At 49.2% G+C, this 18,343-nt stretch overlaps 1 protein-coding gene across 2 annotated transcripts; it reads right to left on the bottom strand.

The window, feature by feature from the left end:
* Positions 1-4,990: 4,990 nt before the first annotated feature.
* VAMP7 (vesicle-associated membrane protein 7) lies at positions 4,991-16,680 on the bottom strand. Of its 2 annotated transcripts, XM_009880817.1 has the most exons (7): positions 16,523-16,680; positions 12,602-12,659; positions 11,845-11,982; positions 8,113-8,203; positions 7,437-7,504; positions 6,118-6,210; positions 4,991-5,459 (listed from the first exon to the last, which is right to left on the bottom strand). In XM_009880817.1, exons 1-7 carry the CDS (start codon positions 16,666-16,668, stop codon positions 5,391-5,393), a joined length of 663 nt encoding a protein of 220 aa, XP_009879119.1. In that variant the 5' UTR covers positions 16,669-16,680; the 3' UTR covers positions 4,991-5,390. The 2 variants fall into 2 exon arrangements, with proteins under 2 accessions (XP_009879119.1, XP_009879120.1); XM_009880818.1 differs by lacking the exon at positions 12,602-12,659 and having other exon boundaries at positions 16,588-16,668.
* Positions 16,681-18,343: the final 1,663 nt, after the last annotated feature.

Raw genomic sequence — 18,343 nt, 5'->3', positions numbered from 1 at the left:
GAAATAGATCTGCTTTATTCACCCAGCGATCCTGACTTCTGAGTGGTTTTGTGCTAGGAAGGAGGCGTTTCATGACAGAAGTCTGCTGCTGCGCTCTGGCTCTTAAACCCAGCACTGGGTCTCTTAGGATGCAAATATCGATATTTGCCTTTAATCTCCTTGGATTCCGTAAGAACGAGGGGACTGTTAGCAAAGGAAAACTTAATTCACAGCACTTGGTTCCCGTCTTTTCTAGGAGAACACCCCCTGAAAAAAACCAAAAACCAGGAGACACCACTTGCAGATAGGAAACACCACAGGGCGCTGTACAGCAGAGCTCACTTTTACAGCAAGTTTGCTTTAGAAAGCAAAAAAAGAGGAAGAGACAGTTGGTCTGTTTCAGGTGAAACCTGAATCATCCCATCACTTCACCGAGAAGGCGGCACAGGACCGGTGAATCCGACTCCTCTCGGGCCCCGGAGCAGAGGAAGGAGCCCATGGTTGGGTTTTTAAGCGAGTCACCGAGAGCAGCAAGGGCTTCTTTCTCATGCTCCGTTAGCTCAGTCTAATGAATATCAATGTTTTACTGTGAACACCTGAAGACGGAGCTGTGTACCGTTATTTCCCTGGAACTCAAATAACCCCCTTCTACTTCAGAGCAGCTCTGTAACTCTCAGAGCCAGTTCCACCCTGTTAGAGCAGAGAGGAGAGGCAGAGGAGACTGACCGACAGCTGCAGCTCCTTCTCTGACTATGAACACCTCCCTCCCCCCTGTGAAAGCATCGGCAGAAGTGTTTTTACACAACTCGGCCTCTCGCTGCCCCAGAGGAAGCTTTGCAGGTTTACAGCACTGCCCTGTTACGGCTTCTCCTTTATGGAGAAGGTTCTTCTCCTGGTGGAAAAGCAGGAACCTGCTCACATTGAAATTATTAACCTTCCCTGTGCACAGAAAGATAAAAGCCCAGCAACGCTTTGGTTTGATTTTTCTATAGTTTGTGCATTCTTCTTTTGTCTCTGCTGTGGGCTATATCCCACTGGCAAGAGCTCACCTGCATCCTCCCGGCAGCGCGTTGCTCTGCAGCCATCGAAGCTGAGACAGCTGCTACTGCATAACGGGCACTGAACAGATGTGTAGTGCTGGGTAAAGAACAAAAACCTTCCGGAAAGGTAAAATCTTTTAACTAGTTTGAGGTTATATTCTAGGTAAAGCTTATCGGGCACATGGTGCTGTTTCTATGATGGATTTGGATACACATTTCGAGACAGAGCAGAGGTTGAAGAGAGAAGGAAGCAAAAAGGTTAACCAGGGCCTTATTCTGCCGTTCGCTTCTGCGTGAATTCACGGGCATTTTAAATATAAATGCGATCCTGCCACACACATGAAGGTGGCTGTCCCGCGCCGGGAGAGGGCCGTCTGTTCCACAGGTCAGGAACGTGAGGCACAAAACCCGGCTCTGTACCAACTGTCAAACTAATGAGATGTTAATTTAAGTTTTACCCCTTCATTTCTCTACACCGTTCTCACACCGAGTGCTCTCCCTTCTGATTTTTATATTCTGTATTACCTGAGCCCCGGCGGGTGTCATTAGAATGCAGCTTTGCCTCAAACCGAGATAACGATCAACTGAACTCAAACAGTTTCTGCAAGTTTAAGAGGAAATCCAACTCCCTCGTAGCGATGCATGAGCCCGCGTCCAAAACCCAATACTCCATCAGCATTTCACTGCCCCAGGCAGATGAACAGCCACAGAGCTTTTATGGAGTGGCTCTAGTGCCGGACCAGCAGCCGGAACTGGGGCTGTACCAGAAACCCCTCTAGAAAAGTGGGGGATTCCCAGTTAGAGGGGCGGAAATGCAGCTGTTACTGGGGCTTCCCCTCCCTACAGTGGCATTTTATATCACTGAAAATTGCCTTAAAACTAAGTTTTCACAAAGGCTTTCATTTAACTTCCAAGCAGTAACACCGCCCCGCTGTGTCACGGCTCTTCCTTTTGTGCTCTCTCCACCCACTCATGCTCTGAGGGACACCTTGTCCCCCACGGCCCCCCGAGGTCACAACATGGAGAAGCAGATTCTTCCCACCGTCCAAAATGAGCCCCTGTGAGGTGATGACAGGCACCAGCACCAAACCCAAGTCAGAATCCTTCCAGAGCCGAGAGGTTCACAGAATTCACAGAATTGTTAGGGTTGGAAGGGACCTCTGGAGATCATCTAGTCCAACCCTCCTGCCAGAGCAGGGTCACCTACAGCACGTTACACAGGACAGCGTCCAGGCGGGTTTTGAATGTCTCCAGAGTGGGAGACTCCACCACCTCTCTGGGCAGCCTGTTCCAGTGCTCCACTACCCTCAAAGTAAAGAAGTTCCTTCTCATGTTAAGATGGAACTTCCTATGTTCAAGTTTATGCCCATTACCCCTCGTCCTATCACTGGGTGCCACTGAAAAAAGACTACTCCCATCCCCCTGGCATCCTCCCATTAAGTATTTGTATGTATTAATAAGATCCCCCCTCAATCTTCTTTTCTCTAGACTAAAGAGACCCAAGTCCCTCAGCCTTTCCTCATAAGAAAGGTGCTCCAGTCCCCTAATCATCTTTGTTGCCCTTTGCTGGACCCTCTCCAGCAGTTCCCTGTCTTTCTTGAACTGGGGAGCCCAGAACTGGACACAGTACTCCAGATGCGGTCTCACCAGGGCAGAGTAGAGGGGGAGGATGACCTCCCTCGACCTGCTGGCCACACTCTTCTTGATGCACCCCAGGATGCCATTCGCCTTCTTGGCCGCCAGGGCACATTGCTGGCTCATGGTCATCCTGTTGTCCACCAGGACTCCCAGGTCCCTCTCCACAGAGCTGCTCTCCAGGAGGTCAGCCCCCAACCTGTACTGGTGCATGGGGTTATTCCTCCCCAGATGCAGCACCCTACACTTGCCCTTGTTGAATTTCATCAGGTTTCTCTCTGCCCAACTCTCCAGCCTGTCCAGGTCACGCTGTATGGTGGCGCAGCCTTCTGGCGTGTCAGCCACTCCTCCCAGTTTTGTGTCATCAGCAAACTTGCTGATGGTACACTCTATCCCTTCATCCAGATCATCGATGAATATGTTGAACAGGACTGGACCCAGTACTGACCTCTGAGGGACACCACTTGTTACTGACCTCCAACCAGACTCTGCACCACTAACCACAACCCTCTGAGCTCTATCTGTAAGCCAGGTTTCACACAGCCGTCATGGAAACTGCCCCCCAGCGGGATTTCTCCAAGCCGCCCTGCGGGGTGGCGGGAGGCCGGAGCGGAGCGCAGGGTGACACGACACTCAGGGTGACACACTGCTGCCAGAGCAGTTCCTACCACCCATCCGCATCTAGCGCCAGACCCACCTCACAGAGCTCAAGAACTCTGCTTTCTGTACAGGAATTTTATTTAAATCAAGTTAACTTTGTTTTTACACTAATGCCTCAGTGCATCCTTTAAAAGGAAAGGAAGTTTTTTTTTTTTTAAAAAGTATTTGTACATAAGACAACAAATCATAGAAATGAACACAGTAACATCAACGATCCCTAAAACATGCACAATTGTACGCCGAGCTGTGGGGGGCTGGAAGAGCAGGAGGCAAGAGGAAGGAAATCTTTCTCTGAGCTTTAACATTCGGTCACCTCGAGCGGGAACAGACGCCAGCGGCCACGGTGCCGGCCAGACCCACGGACGCTGTCTGGGTAGCAAGACTCACGTACCCCTGGTTTGATTTTAGCCCAGCAGAAGACAACTCCACACAAGCATGCAAGTTTACAGGAGAACTCTTTATCGGACATCTGCTGGAGGGCTCCAAGGACAGTGTCACATACACCAAAAAAAAACCTCCAAACCACCCACGTGCAGGAGCAGCAGTTTCAGGCCGTGGCACTGCCCGTGCCGCCGGGCGCAGGGAACCCACGGCACCAACCAAGCGTCCCAGTTCAGTCCCCAAACGAAGCCTCCCCTTCCCCTACCTCGCCAGCTTCCACCCACCGTCAGAACCCACTTCCCTGGGCCAAAAAAGATGCAGCTTCTTCTGTAGCCCCATCTGATGCTTTTAGGCTATTTTTGTTTGCGTTTCTTCTCTTGGAAGTGAGCACGGGAGGTACAAGACAGGAGCTCCGGTGCCCCCCAGCTCAGGCAGCCGCAGCTTTGCCTCCGGCCAGGCAGGACCGGATGGATGAGCGGGGCGTCCAGCCAGGACAGAGGCAGCGCTTGCAGCTCGCAGCAACAGCAGGGAGACAGCCCTGACCCTATGTTTGGTTATTAGCCTTGGAGTTTGGGGTTTTTTTTGTTTGTTTGTCTTTTTCTCTTTTCCGAGGAGTACATGTTACTACATCCTCTGAAAGAGCCCGGTCTTCTTCAGACCACAGAGAAAGTGCCCATCCGTCAACCCCAACCTTCTGTCCCTTCTCTGTCCTCCGTCGCCAGCACACCCCTTCGGAGCAGAAGCAGCAGATACCTGACGCCTCATCGAGCCAGACCAACAGATTGGCCCCCAATTTCACCTTAGCAAGTGAAAACATTAGTATTCGGTTTAGTCCGCCCTCAAAAGAACAGGAGAAATAACATGTGAGAAAGCAGATACATTACTGCAACCTTAACTATATGCAACCATCTCCTTTACTGTATCGATTTAGCCACAAATTAAGGGGAGGGGATGAGGAAGAAGTGAGGATGAAGAGGCAGCCGTTTCGAAATGCTGAGGTGACCCAACACCCTCTCCTGCCACCTGCAGGAAGACCTCCAGGAAAAGGCAGATTTCACACCGAAGCAGCACCTACACCTTACTGTGCACAAAGCCCCGGCCCAAACGCCGTTCTTCGTGTTCCTACCAGTACCAGACTCACCACCTCTACGTGCCGAGACACCAGAGAGCCACAAGAGGCCACACGTGCAGGAGAGGCGCCTGCATCGCCAGGATTTGTAGAAAGTGGAAATTCGCATACACCCGTCTTGTCCCTCCCGCGTTCGGCTCAGCCCAACCTGAGCCGCCCTCACCGCCGTCCTCAGGGGCGGGACCGGTCCCAGTGGTGCTGTTCTCCGCTCGCACACTCACACCAAAGTGCAAAGCTACGTGGACACACGGGCGAGCATGCACATAACCCTCCGGAGCGGGACGTACCGCCCTCCCAGCTGAGAAGGTTGTAGTTGGGACAGGAAAATAAAAAAAAAAAATAATCCCTTCAAGTAATTGAAACCAGCCCATTCTTGAGGTTACAGCTGCAGAGAAGCAGTGACCAGCTGGGCCCGTTTGGGGTGATAAGGCAAAAAAGTCTGAAGTCCTGGAGGGATGGAAGAATGAGAAGGTGTCAGTAGTGAGAGATTAAGAATTATTCTGTAGGTTGCTTCTTCACACTCCTGCGATTCTCATCTCCAAGTGCCCAGCACCGGCTGCCTCCAGTTACTTCTGCACACAGCTTGGCCACGCGAGCCCACCGCAGGCAGTCGATAGAATAATATAGAGGATAACCTGGGGAAAGAAAACAGCCGCTTCAGGAGGGAACTGTACTTCCACCATTCAGTCAACTGCTGACTCGGCCGGGCAATCAAGCCACCGGCTTGGAAACCCCGGGGTATCAAAACCCTGAATAACGCATCAAATGCCCCACAGGACCACGTGCCGGAGCCGCCTCCTCCTCCACGTCCTTGCAGCAACCTGGGGGTGAGAAGCGTCCTCCAGCAAAACACAAGCGAGGGTGCAGTGCTGACAACGTACTTCACACGTCTAACCTGCGATTACACTTTGGCACTGTCTGCATTTACTACAGGCTGGAGGTACAACCCTCACATCGAAAAAAAAAAACAGGACTACAGCCTAAAAAGCCGTTATGGAGGGAGTAGCCATTAACTCAACACCGCAGCTTCTAACAGAGATAAGAGGCAGCTCTTAGAAGCTGAACAGGATTGTCTGGCAAGCTTTTCCTATTGCCTTGATGAGAAAAGCTGCCTGTCCTGATGCTCCTCTCTCCTCATCTCACACGAGACCATGAAAACACTTGTTTTACAGCGGAGACCCTTCCAGGCGCAGAGCTGAGCACAGGCGGGTCTAAAGACAGTCACCCGCTGTCGGCATTTTCCAGTCGTTAAGCACCACTTAAGAGCTAAAGGTTATTGTGCTCCATACTTACAATTGTTACAATGATGATGATGATGGTAAGCTTGAGGTTCTTCATACACATGGCTCGTGCGAGGTTCCTGCTGGTAGTTTTGAAAGTGACTGACTACAAGAGAAAATAAAACAACTCATGAATTCCCAAACCCGCTGCAGAGGAAGCTGCACCCCAAGAAGCCAAATGAAGAGGCTTTTCCCAGCTACCACCTCCCTAATAACCCAAACCCACTCTCATTCCTCCAGTGACACTAATACAAAACTCAACAGGCATCGAGAGAAAACCCTCCTGCGCTGCTGCAGGGGCAGGATAAAGCGTAAGAGTAAATCCAGAACCAGCTCGGGGTCCTGTATTCCCACGCTCAGCTCGGGAGAGTTAACGCAGACCCGTAGGCTGCCCGCGAGGATCACCGTACCTCAGAGCACTTCTGCTCAGGTTCTCATTGACTTCCAACCTTTTGGGAATTGAAGAGCTACGAGCTATTTATGGAACTACTGATCACCAGATTACACACAACTTTATTACTGTAAATACACCTGCCAAAACGAGACAGCCCCTGTTGCTACTCTGGAGAGCAGTTCCACCAGGGCTAGGCAAGTCCTTTAATGTCAGAACTTTCCTCCGGTGTTTGGGCTTGCTGCGTTTTACAGAAAGCTTGTGGTTGCCCCCTCCCAAGTCTCCTCTCTGTATCCTGCAATTCCACCCATTCAAAACAAGTTTGGGTCACCAAATGACCTCAAACACCCACCAGGCTGTATTATTAGCCCAACTATTTTCACAGGCTCTTCCTGCCCAGAGGAAGGCGGCAGCACCCGGACGGAGCCAGCTCAGCAGCACACTCTGCTGGTTATTTTCAGGTTTTCCCCACAAACCACCCCCCAACTTTTCCAGGTTGGACAAGAACCACCACTGCTGTGTGCTGGCGGCGCATCAGCCTGAGCATTGGCTGTAGCAAACAGGAGGAAGCTTGAAGATTGTTCTTGAAGAGGACGGGACAGCTGCTCCTTGGGAGCAGAGCATCGGGCCACCAGCACAGCCTGGTATTTAGCAGTCACCCACAAATCCCACCAGTACCAACACAAAGGAGACATGTGGGATACCCTCGTTCTCTTCAAGGAGCTGCAAGGCTGGGATGCAGCTTGTGAAACAGCTAGAAGGAGGGGGGAATAAGACAGGACTTGTGTCTGACACAGGGAAGGACCACCTGTAGATCTAGATGCTCCAGTGTCTATTTAGAAGTGGCTCTAGATGCTGGTCTTCCCCTCCACTGCTCCCTGGTGAACACAACTGATGTGCTAACACTACTTCCCCACTTCTACATTCTGCCCCAGACTTACCGAATCCACAAGATTCTCTGTTTTATCGATCAGCAACTCCAGCTTCTCTCCTCTTTGGGCCACAAGGTCTGGAGAAAGAGATAAAAATCCAAAGCTGTAGGAGAATCCCAGTGCAAAAAGCTGCTTCCGATACCCAAGTGCAAGCCAGGAGCTCTTGGCAGTGGCTTATTGGACATCAAGTAGTTCTCAGCCCTTCAGAGATCACCAGGCAACAATACTCAAGGAACAGTCTCGCATCACACGGGCTACGTTTTGGGACTGACCTGATTCAATTTCGGTCAGTTCCAGATCTAACCCTCTTATTTTAAGTGGTCAGACTTGTCAAAACCCAAACCAGAGTCTGACACAAAAAGCTACTAAGTAATGCTACCGAGGAGCATTTTCCTCACAGCAGCTGCAGCAAAGCCACAGTGACAAACAGACCCAACCCAGAACACGCTTCGCCCCATCCGAACCTGCGCAGGTTCGTCTCTAACAGCGCTCCTCACGCCCACGTGCCACCCTCAGCTCGACGCAAGTAACAGCAGGCAAACTCAGAGCTGCCCCTTCTTCATCAGCTCATTCTGTCGAGAGGGGCCACCCCACCGCCAGCTCCGCTCTCGGTAACTCTCCCTGTGGGAGTGCCATTCCGACCCAGGGGAACTCCGCACGCGTGGCACCGGGGGAAGCCAGATACCTATGTTTCGAACCATGATTCCTTTAAGTTCATCGATTTGAGCTTGCGTCTCTGCCACCTGGTCGGTGCCCTTGCTCTCCGAGTGGTATTTCTGTAACAAATGAATAGTCAGTGAAAGCAGAGACCCTCAACACCGCACTTCAGTTCCTCAATTTTCTTAAGTATTCGATTTGCATCCATTTCTGATAACGCAGGAAGCAAGAGACTCCGACACTGGCAGCGTTCACATAGTCAGGTCAGAAGTAATGGTTATAGCACCGAATGCAACAGCTCCCCTGAACCTTCTCCTCAGAGGTTGGGTTTTTAGGAGAAGGTGCAGAACTGGCATCCTATCAGAGTTGGCCACTGGTTTTACTGGGAGCATAGGCTCCCTTGTCATTATTACCCGTGCGCTACACTTGAGTTATAGTGTGATCTCTGAACCGCCATATGATCGCTTCCTCCACCCTCAGCCGCACACTAGTCAAACTCCTGCTGTTAAGGAATCGCCGAGATAACAGCCCGGCTCTCGCAGTACACGTCACGTTCAAGCCGTAGGGCTCATCTCAGCAGTTCTACAGCCATTTGAGGGAAAAGCTTTCTGTCACCACTTCACTTCTATTAGCTGCTGCCTGGATTCCTATCGATATGCAAAAGCTAAGGCAGGCAGTTCCTTTCGTGCTTTAGAGAAATGGGATTTTTAGAGGAATATCAACACCATGGCTCAGAAGACCACCTGGCGATTCCGATAAGGCATTTCATTAAGCTTATTCCAGCAACGAACAGCTTACGATTTGATGAGTCATCACTTCATATAGTTTCAGTCTCCATGTGTCAAAGCCTGGTGGAGAGGAAAAACTCAGTCCTATCACACACAGGAAGTTAATCTTCTTCATTATGCACAACTCATTGGGCCCTTCTGGAGCCACACTGGCATTATTATTCATTGCTTCCTCTCTGCTGCATAAGCCAAAGAACAGTTTCCGCAACAAACTACGTGCAGCTCCAGACACTCCAAATCACCTTTGCTGGTAACCGAGGGCACCGACACAAACCGCTCCTTTCACAAATCACAGAATCACAGACTGGTCAGGGTTGGAAGGGACCTCTTGAGATCATCTAGTCCAACCCCCTTCCCGAGCAGGGGCACCTACAGCAGGTAAAAACTCCGATACAAACTTCAGGCAGCAACGGGGCAAGCGCAGATCCTCATGCCACCCTCAGTCACGGCTTCACCCTGCACCTCAACATGCAACCATTACTGCTGGGGGGTGTTATGAAGCTCACCCAGTTTGTACACTTATGGGCAAGAGCTGTGCTCATGGGTCACCAGTAAAGGACCTCTCCTCCTGCACCTGCGGTGTCACCAAACCTGGCACTTTCAGGAGATCAGCAGAAAAGAAAAGCCCTTCATGGTGAACAGCAGCAGGACCAACATGCTCACCAGCCACAGCAGAGCAAATCAAGAAGCTCCACCACCGCCTGTACAGCACCAGTTACAGTTGCCCCAGAGACAGACTGTGTACAAGCGCTGAAAGGCAATAGTCCAAGGACATCTTATCTTTAATTCAGGGGAGGTCTCAAAAAAAAAAAAACCAACCCCAAAAACTAAACCAGTATCGCTCAGGTTATGAAGTTCTTTGTAGTCCATTAAGGACTCTTAAGTCTTCAACAGAAGATTCAAAACACTTTCCTTGTAGACCATATAGCCTGAGGTTTTGTGCACTAATACGGGTATTGATCCCGAGTCACAGGGCAGTTAGGTAGAAAATAGAGAAGGAATAACTAACTTCAGTCATTTAATTTGACATCACATCTAGCAACAGGTCTATGCCTTCCCCAGGCCTGTTTTCTCTGCAGGTGCTGGAAGTGCATCACTGCAGCCCAAACAACGGGGAGAAGTGCAAACGGCAACACTCCCTCTACATTAACAGCTCATATTTTAAGAGCAGCCCCAATCTCACACTTAGAGCAACTGCTCTCTGCTTTTTCTCCTCCTCCTCCCCACAAAACCCAGCGCGCTGAAGCGGGGCAGGGTGGTGTTTGCAGTCCCAGGTTACACATCAAGTCAACGCTGCATTAAGAAAAAGCACTCTGTGAAACGCATCTCATTCTATAGAGGGCTGAATGGAAACACAAACTGTTGTGCACTTAAATACTTCAGAAGCTACACCCGTATACTGCTGTGAATAAAATACATACAGCAATACAACCATTTCAAATCTCTCCTGTCTGGCAGCTGTGGGCTTTGCCGCTCCTCAAATACAGCGCCCAGCTCGCAAAGCGCTTCTGTGAAAATGGGATGGGACAAAGGCTGTATCGGGTTCCTGCAGTGAGCAAAATAAGCACGTAACTCCTCTGCGCTTCAAGAGGGAAGCACGATTCCAGCCCAGCCTTTCCCTTCAGGAGTCCAAGAACAGACCCCACGTAGGTAGAACAGAGCCCTCTGAAACCTGGAAATTTCTGAAAAAGGAGATTGACAGTGTTCCATGTTCTGTACGTGCCCCAACAATGACATTCAGAACTCAGCTTTAGTTGAGCTGTCGACACGGCTGGTAAAAAATCAGACAGCACAAGCCAGACCAGCGCTGCCATCCTGTTCCAGCAACTGAAAGCAACACGCTACGTAGCCAGTGGGAAAGCCAGGACAGACTGCTCCCTTCTCACACCGCAGCAGAGGGGTGCCACTGCACTCCTGCCAGGACACCAAGCCGTGCCGGTCCCAGGTAACCACCAGAGCAGTGGGCAAGAAGATGCCTTACGCTGCAGGCAGCTGCCCGACAGCAGCTTTCCCCACTGCCGCTGCGCTCGCAGCACTGCAGCGTACCAAGGCTCTCCATCCCACAGCCCTTCACGCGCTGTTGTTCAGTGCTGCATAGACTCCACTAACAGGGGCTTCATCTTCCTCCCAGACTGGAATCATACTAGTGGAGCAACTCTTCCTGCAAAGGCTACAGTGCCTACAGTCCCTGGGCTCGGAATCCAGCATCGTCCTAACCACCACTACAGCCTCAGCTGAGAAGTCCAAGTTGAGGGCGAAACTTTTGTGATACCCTCATGCTTTTAATTTTGGGGTTGGAAGGGTCCAAAGGCAAATCTCAGCTCAGAGAATGCGGGACCTTTCACAAGTCCTTTAACCTGCTCTTTAACCTCCTGTCTACCTTGGGAATGGAAATCCTTGGAGCCTCTGTGCCAGCTAGCTGGAGAGCCTACCACGACTCTGTATACAGCACTCAACTGTAATCCAAGCCCAGTTTTCTTCCCTGCTGAAAAGGACGCAGTACGATAAGCGAATACCCTGTCACGCTCCAGCAGTGTGCCAGTGAAATTACCATGAAGTAAGGAGAGAAGCGAGAGGCAGTTAGGGATTACTAGATAATCAAGTTCTGAAATTTAGTTTAACAGAAACAGAGTAACATGCGTTTGTCCTGCTCTTAGTGACAGTGACGTTAGCTTACACCGGGTGGTCAACTGGAACCAAGTTTGACATTTCAAATGTTACTATTAAGATCTAACCTCCAGTGCAGCTACCTGGTACAAACAGTTAATGCATCACTATTAACCCCAACACATTTTTACCCCAGAAGTAATGAAGCGACCCAGCTGCAGGATAAGCGTGGGGAGAAGAGCCATCTCCCCTGGCTTTATACCCAGACTCAGCGTGGTGCTTCAGACCGAGTGAGAGAATACAGAGAGAATTTCTGGGAAGGAGTTTGGCTTGTTAGGGAAATCCCGTTTAGCGACAGATCTCACCAGCTGTGCAGCTAAGACACTTGAGAACTCGCTGTTCATTGCATAGGGAAGGGCCGTCTGCGCTCTTGAGCCATAGGTGGTCTGAAACCTCTTCTTGATTTCATTCAGGAAGTTGAAGGCTCTGGATCGTTCAAAGTCCTGGAAGGAAGAGAGCAGAGCACGTCCAGAGCTGTGTCGAGTCAGGAATGATGAAGCATACGGGGCACGTAGCCAGTTGCACAGAAACTGTAATTATCAGTTCTTAGCAGGCACGCTGCGCATAACACCACGGGATTTGACTGGTTATCCTGGGGTTTGAATAGCAGCCAGATTTCAGCCTCAGCTTCCCGGACATCGGCTGGCAGCAGACTTTACTGGGGTAACCGTAGCTCTAATTCTGTGCCTGGTACCTCTTTCCAGCGAGGGAGAAGTTTTTGCTTCAACACTTCCACAGTTGAGGAGTGTTATGCGTATTTCGCTGACAATTAAAAGCTAACCTCTACGTCTAGATTCTACTGCACTGGGGGTGCCAAGAGGAAAAAACTAGGCAAAACCAAGAACTTAACCTCAAAACTAATTATTTACATGCATTTGAGTTCTAGGCTTAGAGTTCACAGCTGCAACTGATGTGAACAAGAACAGAAGCAGCAGCTCCAATGGGGAAAAAAAGGCACTTCAGATTAGCACCCACTATTGATTTTCTTTGACATACAAATACAAAAAAAGCCAAAACCTGCTAAAAGCCAATCTGTGCAATAGCTGTAACCAAAATACTTACATCATCTGTGATGCAGAGGTATATAATTCTGTCTTGGCAGATGTAATGAAAGAGATAACTACAGAGAAGACAAAAGAAAAGAAAATGTCATTTGGAGCTGCCACAGTACTAATGTTCTAGAACACACTACTGCCTGCAGGGCCTTCAAGGGCTGGAGAATCACAGAATGGTTTAGGTTGGAAGGGACCTTGAAGACCATCCAGTGCCACCCCCTGCCCTGGGCAGGGACACCTCCCCCCAGCCCAGGTTGCTCCAAGCCCCGTCCAACCTGGCCTTGAACACCTCCAGGGATGGGGCAGCCACAGCTTCTCGGGGCAACCTGCCCCAGGGGATCACCACCCATACAGTCAATCCTTCCTCATATCTCATCTCAATCTCCTCTGTTTCAGTGTCAAACCGTTCCCCCTCGTCCCACGGCTCCCCTCCCTGACCCAGAGTCCCTCCCCAGCTCTCCTGGAGCCCCTTTAGGCACTGGAAGGGGCTCTCAGGTCTCCCCTTTTGCGCCTTCTCTTCTCCAGGCTGACCCCCCCCCAACTCTCCCAGCCTGTCCTCCCAGCAGAGGGGCTCCAGCCCTCCCAGCAGCTCCGGGGCCTCCTCTGGCCCCGCTCCAACAGCTCCGTGTCCTTCTGCTGGTGGGACCCCCCGAGCTGGAGGCAGCACTGCAGGGGGGTCTCCCCAGAGCAGAGCGCAGCAGAGGGGCACAGTCCCCCCTCGCCCTGCTGGCCACGCTGCTGGGGATGCAGCCCGGGATGGGGGTGGCTTTCTGGGCTGCAGCACACATTGCCGGCTCACGTTGAGCATGAGAGGTAGAAGAGCACATTCCAGTTACTCTACAGGAAATCAGGCAGATGCCAACATATCCCACCCATCTTTGTTGAGGTGTCTCCATTCCTATAAGCCACACTGAATTAGAAACCAACTACGCGTTAAAGAATCACTGACCTCACATACTTCACAGCACTCCGGGCTTAGCAGTAACTTTGTGGGACATTTACTCGCCAAACAACTTCAGTCCCGTGTTATTCCAGCTACTAACTTGTAAAAACCAAACCTTGACAGGATACCCGGGGATAAGATTTATGTCTAATCCTCATCAGTGTGCATACGAGCATCCATGCACTAGTTCACATGTGACAACAGCTGCAGTTAACTAGAGCGACCAGAAAGATAATACTTTAGTGAACCTCGCTGGTACAGGGACTTGCTGCTTTAGGCTTGTTTATATGACCACCGGGTTGTGCCGCCTTTGGTTTTCATCGCAAAGGCTGAGACAAAAGCAACCACAGCAGAAAATGGATTAGATAGAACAATAATCAGGCTGAACAGGCTTGAATCATGTGGTTGGTTAACTATTCATGCAAAGATGCCTTCGGTGGTGCTGAGCGAACACAGATGTTAGTTAAATGCAACCCTTCATATCCTGAAAAACAGCGTAAATCAGTTCAAAGCATTATTTTTCCTATCAAAATTAAATGAAGCTGTTATTTTAGGCCCACCAGAAAAAAAAGAAAACCAAAACCTCAGTTCGAACACAACTGAGGCCAAACCAGAACTGATCAGAGCGTTCTAGTTCAACTCACGGGCTTTAGCTGTTGCTTTTTTATTACATTGTCCCGTCACCACCATCTGATGCTTCAGTATGTGATGTATTCTTCTGAAGAGTACAGCAGGACAAAATAGGGAGAGTTGCAAAAAGGAGACATGGATACTTTTTTTTTTCCTAATTAAAAACTCTATGTATCTTTTCACTTTGACATTTGCGTATTCCCAAAAGTTTCCCCAGTAAGCATGTGGACCCTCTTACAAACTCTGGAATAACAGCAAATTAACACGTGCTGTGCAGCAGTTGCCTTGTACAGCTCTAAGGACACAGCTCAGTAGCTTTCAAACTCAGGCTCTGTATTATATGACACTGAAATAAGCTTTAGGGGTGGGCTAGAAGGATAGTTTACCCTGCACTGAAGGTCTGTTCTCATAAAAAAGCCCAAACCTGTATCTCCACAACTATTGCCTCTCCTTCCTGGAAGGAGCGCGCTAAAGCTTGTCTGGTGCTACCTTTTAGGCTCCCCAGCGACTTGACAAATCTTAACAGCAGAGAGAGAATAACCCCAAGAACTCCTGATAGAGGGCTGGTTTCCCTTGGAGATTATACAGAAGACCAAGAAGTTCTTAAAAACAAAAAGAGCTCATTAAATGAGTTCAAGAAGTTCAAACAAAGTTAAAAAACTCATTTTTTTTTTTCCTGTTTCCAGAAGAGAAATGATCCTAGACAGAGAGATAACAGGGCAACTTTGTAGCCTACAGGCAGGGACCCTGGCAAGGCAGAAGGCTCCCCAAAACCCTACAGACAGGAACAACACCAATTCCTCGGGCTCACTCAGCTTCAGAGCTTTCATATTCTGCCCAGTTATCATGGTCAGGGAAAAGAAAAAAAAAAAAGAGGCTATTCTATACCTCTATAAACCAAACCCCTTGCTTTTTGACAGCAGGAAGAAGTTGCCAGCTCCAAGCACGCGTGTGTGAAAATATTCAATCCCCCCCAAACAGACGGTTAGGAACTCTTCTTTCCCCTCTCCTAAAGGGAAGGCAGCGTTGGCAGATGCTGACAGAGACGCAGTTGCCCAAATCATAGAAAAAAAAGCCACTACAAGACTTGTCAGAAGAGACACTCTGATGCTAAGCTCAGGGCCCAGAGCTGCAGAATGGCACCTGTACATTTTCATAGCAATGAAAAATGCAAAGCAGAACCACCACAAACTGCAGCGATCTTCAGCCATATTTGTGAAATCCTAAGGAAACAGTCAGTAACGAGCAAGAGACTGTACACTTTGCAGCACGCTTCGCAAGTGTAGATGCATTAATCTCTCGGTGCTCCCCAGCAAAGAGCAAACCTGTCTCTACCACAATTCAAGTTGTCATCGATAAAAGTGCACCACGGCACCCCTAAAACTCAACTTCGTAGTTGGTTGAACAGCACTCAAAGCAAAGTTAAAACAAAAGAAAATAACTGTACCCTTAAAAATACAGTAGGGAAATAAAAAAGATTCAGAATCCAAATTACTTTGAGCACAGGGCGGGCAGGTTCCTCAGAAAGCTCTCCTCCAGGGATGTTTAGTGCTCCCAAGCCAGGGAAGGATGTGGGAAGACCACCGCAATTCTTACGTGTTGAATCCTCAGGCAGCCAAAACAGCTTTAACACAACAGCGTGGGCGATATCGAGAATCCAGATACTTCGCCAATTCAAAAAAAAAAAAAAAAAAGAGCTGAAGTACGGTCCAACGCTTCTAAATTTGCTTTCTCCGGTTTTCTTCAGTTTGCACACCAGCACAGTGACTTACCCACTGTACACGTGCAGTAAGTCAGCACAGTCTCAGGCGATGTAACATCTAATCCCTCCATTCTATCAACAATCACCGAGGGCTGTCCAGAGATCTGTGCAAGCCTGGGAAAAATCCTTCTGTCCCACACACTGGATTTGTGGTAGCTCAGGAAGACTCTACAACATCTCCCAGCATGACTTAAAGCAACCAGGATCCATGAGTGATCCAAGAAGGGTGACATTTTTACCTAAAGCCATGTTCAAGCCTCAGAAAAGCCAGCAAAAGCCTCTGCAAGCCAAATACCGAAGACTCCAACAGCTCGATATCCACAGCTGAGCCACCCTCCAGCTCACTTTGGAGTTGTATAAAAATAGAAAACTTGATTTCGTATCAACTGCCTTGGTACTTACTGCTTAAGCTAAATTCAAATCCTGGTTATACTGCAAAGTTCTGGGGGGAAAAAGTAGCTATTGAGCTGACTGCACACCCAACCGGCATACTAACACATCCAAATATGAATTTGGCCACACTCCATTTATTCCTATCCTCGTGCATGTTCACTGCTCTCCCCTCCCATACCCAGAAGAGAAGGATTACTCACTTCCCATGTGAATAGGTCAGTTTGTTGTTTTCAGATGGTATTTTTGCCAGGATCTGCTCTGTCACCTCCAGGAAGTTTCCTCCGCACCAGGCATGTTTGGCAAGGATGGTTGTGCCCCTCGCCACAACAGCGAACAGGATAGCCATGACTTCACGCTACCTGGAAATAAAAACACTGCAAGAATTAGGCTTGCGCTCTTCGCCAGAGGAAGCATCACAATCTTAACAGTATTCTCTCAGCCCTCAACACAACGGGAAGGAGGCAGAAGCTTGTTCAATACTTCGACAGGACACCATTATCAGAAAGCGTCTCTCATTTCCCCTTTTAGGTTCTGTTGAGACCGACACCAAGACTGCAATAAAAGGTTTTCTTTATTGCAACTGCACGGTGTCTTACAGTCAGTGATTCCATAATGAATTTTGCCTACCTTGTTTCCACCTAGATTTCAAGCTATTAGTACTTTTTTTTTTTTTGCTCTTCAACTGACTCTTAAGGTTTTTCTTACTTGTTATTGAAAAAGCTGCCTGAAGTCAGCAAGCTCCAGTTCAGAAAGGAAGTAACTGTCTTGCAGCTATGTTAACAGCAGCTCATTATACAGACCAAGCCCACCATCCCTAACACATGACTCTCCAGGGGCGAGGCCCTGGCTTTGATTGCTATCAAACTGAAGCAGAAAACTGCCACTTGCTTAGAGTCGCACCATACACGTCCCCTTTTAATGGTCTAGAGACGCTCACGAAGTGTATGTTGTCCCCAGACTTCCGTAAAGCACGTAACCTGCACTCCTCAATGTGAGATAGCGCGTTTGCAAACTGATTATCCTCAGCAACACACTATTTCTACAGGACAACATTCTTGCACACCCATCAAACTGGACAGGTCACATCGTGCAAATGTTCGAAGGCCGGACTTTTGTGAAGTCTCCAGAGTCAGAAAAACATGCCTGCTGTCATATGAAGGAACACACTTAAATCAGCTCAAGTATCATCACATTAATCTGCTGACAGGCCCAAGATTTAACATGTGAAACCACATGTCAGACTACAGCTGTGACATCTGCTCAGCTGATCCAGTACATCCATAAGCCTCTTTTCTGCTTAGGAAAGACTTAGGAAGACTTTTGACCCTGCAATACCCCAAAAGCTTATTTTTCACTTTGCACTTGACTGCCCTCAAACTGCCTGCCTTGTTTCGTGTCTAGAAACATCTGCATCCCGGCTGGAAAGATCACACACCTATTTCAATGCAACCAAGTAACTTGGAGATCTCTCTAGAAATAGGTCCAACAGCAGAGAAGCAGTGGTTTAGCTTCAGGATCCAAAGATTGCAGAACAGAGGCTATGCCCAGGCTTTCCACTGACCTCTGGCACTGACTGAAGGGACTTAACGATCTCTTCTGTATCAGGGGTTGGTCTACTGAGCACTGTGCAGACAGATCTGCTCTGAAGAGCTTATGCTTTCATTTGAACTGAAGCACAAATGATCACGGCAACGGCAGAAGAGGTGGCGGAGGAACGCAGAGCTGTTAACAAGGCTGGGAAGTTGAGATACAATCACAGCCCCACCGCATCAGGGCTGCCTTTGTCAGTCTGAGCTTGACAGATTCCGGCTTGGCCAGAAACGATCAGGTAATCTCCCAAACCTCCCACAGGTTTAAGAGCTCGACGTTGGAGGGGGAAAAAGAATGAACTGATGGATTTACTCAGAGAACAGACTCCATGGCTAAAGTACAACTACCTGGGAGCGCTGAGGTATTCCGAGCCAGTGCTGCCGAAGGGAACAGAAGGCAAAGGATGAGTCTGACAAGGGGCCGCAGCGAGC

The sequence above is a fragment of the Charadrius vociferus genome, unplaced genomic scaffold (assembly GCF_000708025.1).
Source record: "Charadrius vociferus isolate BGI_N301 unplaced genomic scaffold, ASM70802v2 scaffold573, whole genome shotgun sequence".
Classification (NCBI taxonomy): domain Eukaryota; kingdom Metazoa; phylum Chordata; class Aves; order Charadriiformes; family Charadriidae; genus Charadrius; species Charadrius vociferus.
This window is presented reverse-complemented; position numbering and strand designations above follow the sequence as displayed.

What these genes read in the sequence shown, in the direction of transcription:
- VAMP7 (XM_009880817.1), bottom strand. Translation starts at nt 16,668, where the DNA reads ATGGCTATCCTGTTCGCTGTTGTGGCGAGGGGCACAACCATCCTTGCC. An exon ending in ACCTCTGCATCACAGATGAT is followed by an intron (nt 11,983 to 12,601) that starts GTAAGTATTTTG and finishes TCTTCCTTCCAG; the next exon opens with GACTTTGAACGATCCAGAGC. An exon ending in GTGTCTTAGCTGCACAGCTG is followed by an intron (nt 8,204 to 11,844) that starts GTGAGATCTGTC and finishes CATTTGTTACAG; the next exon opens with AAATACCACTCGGAGAGCAA.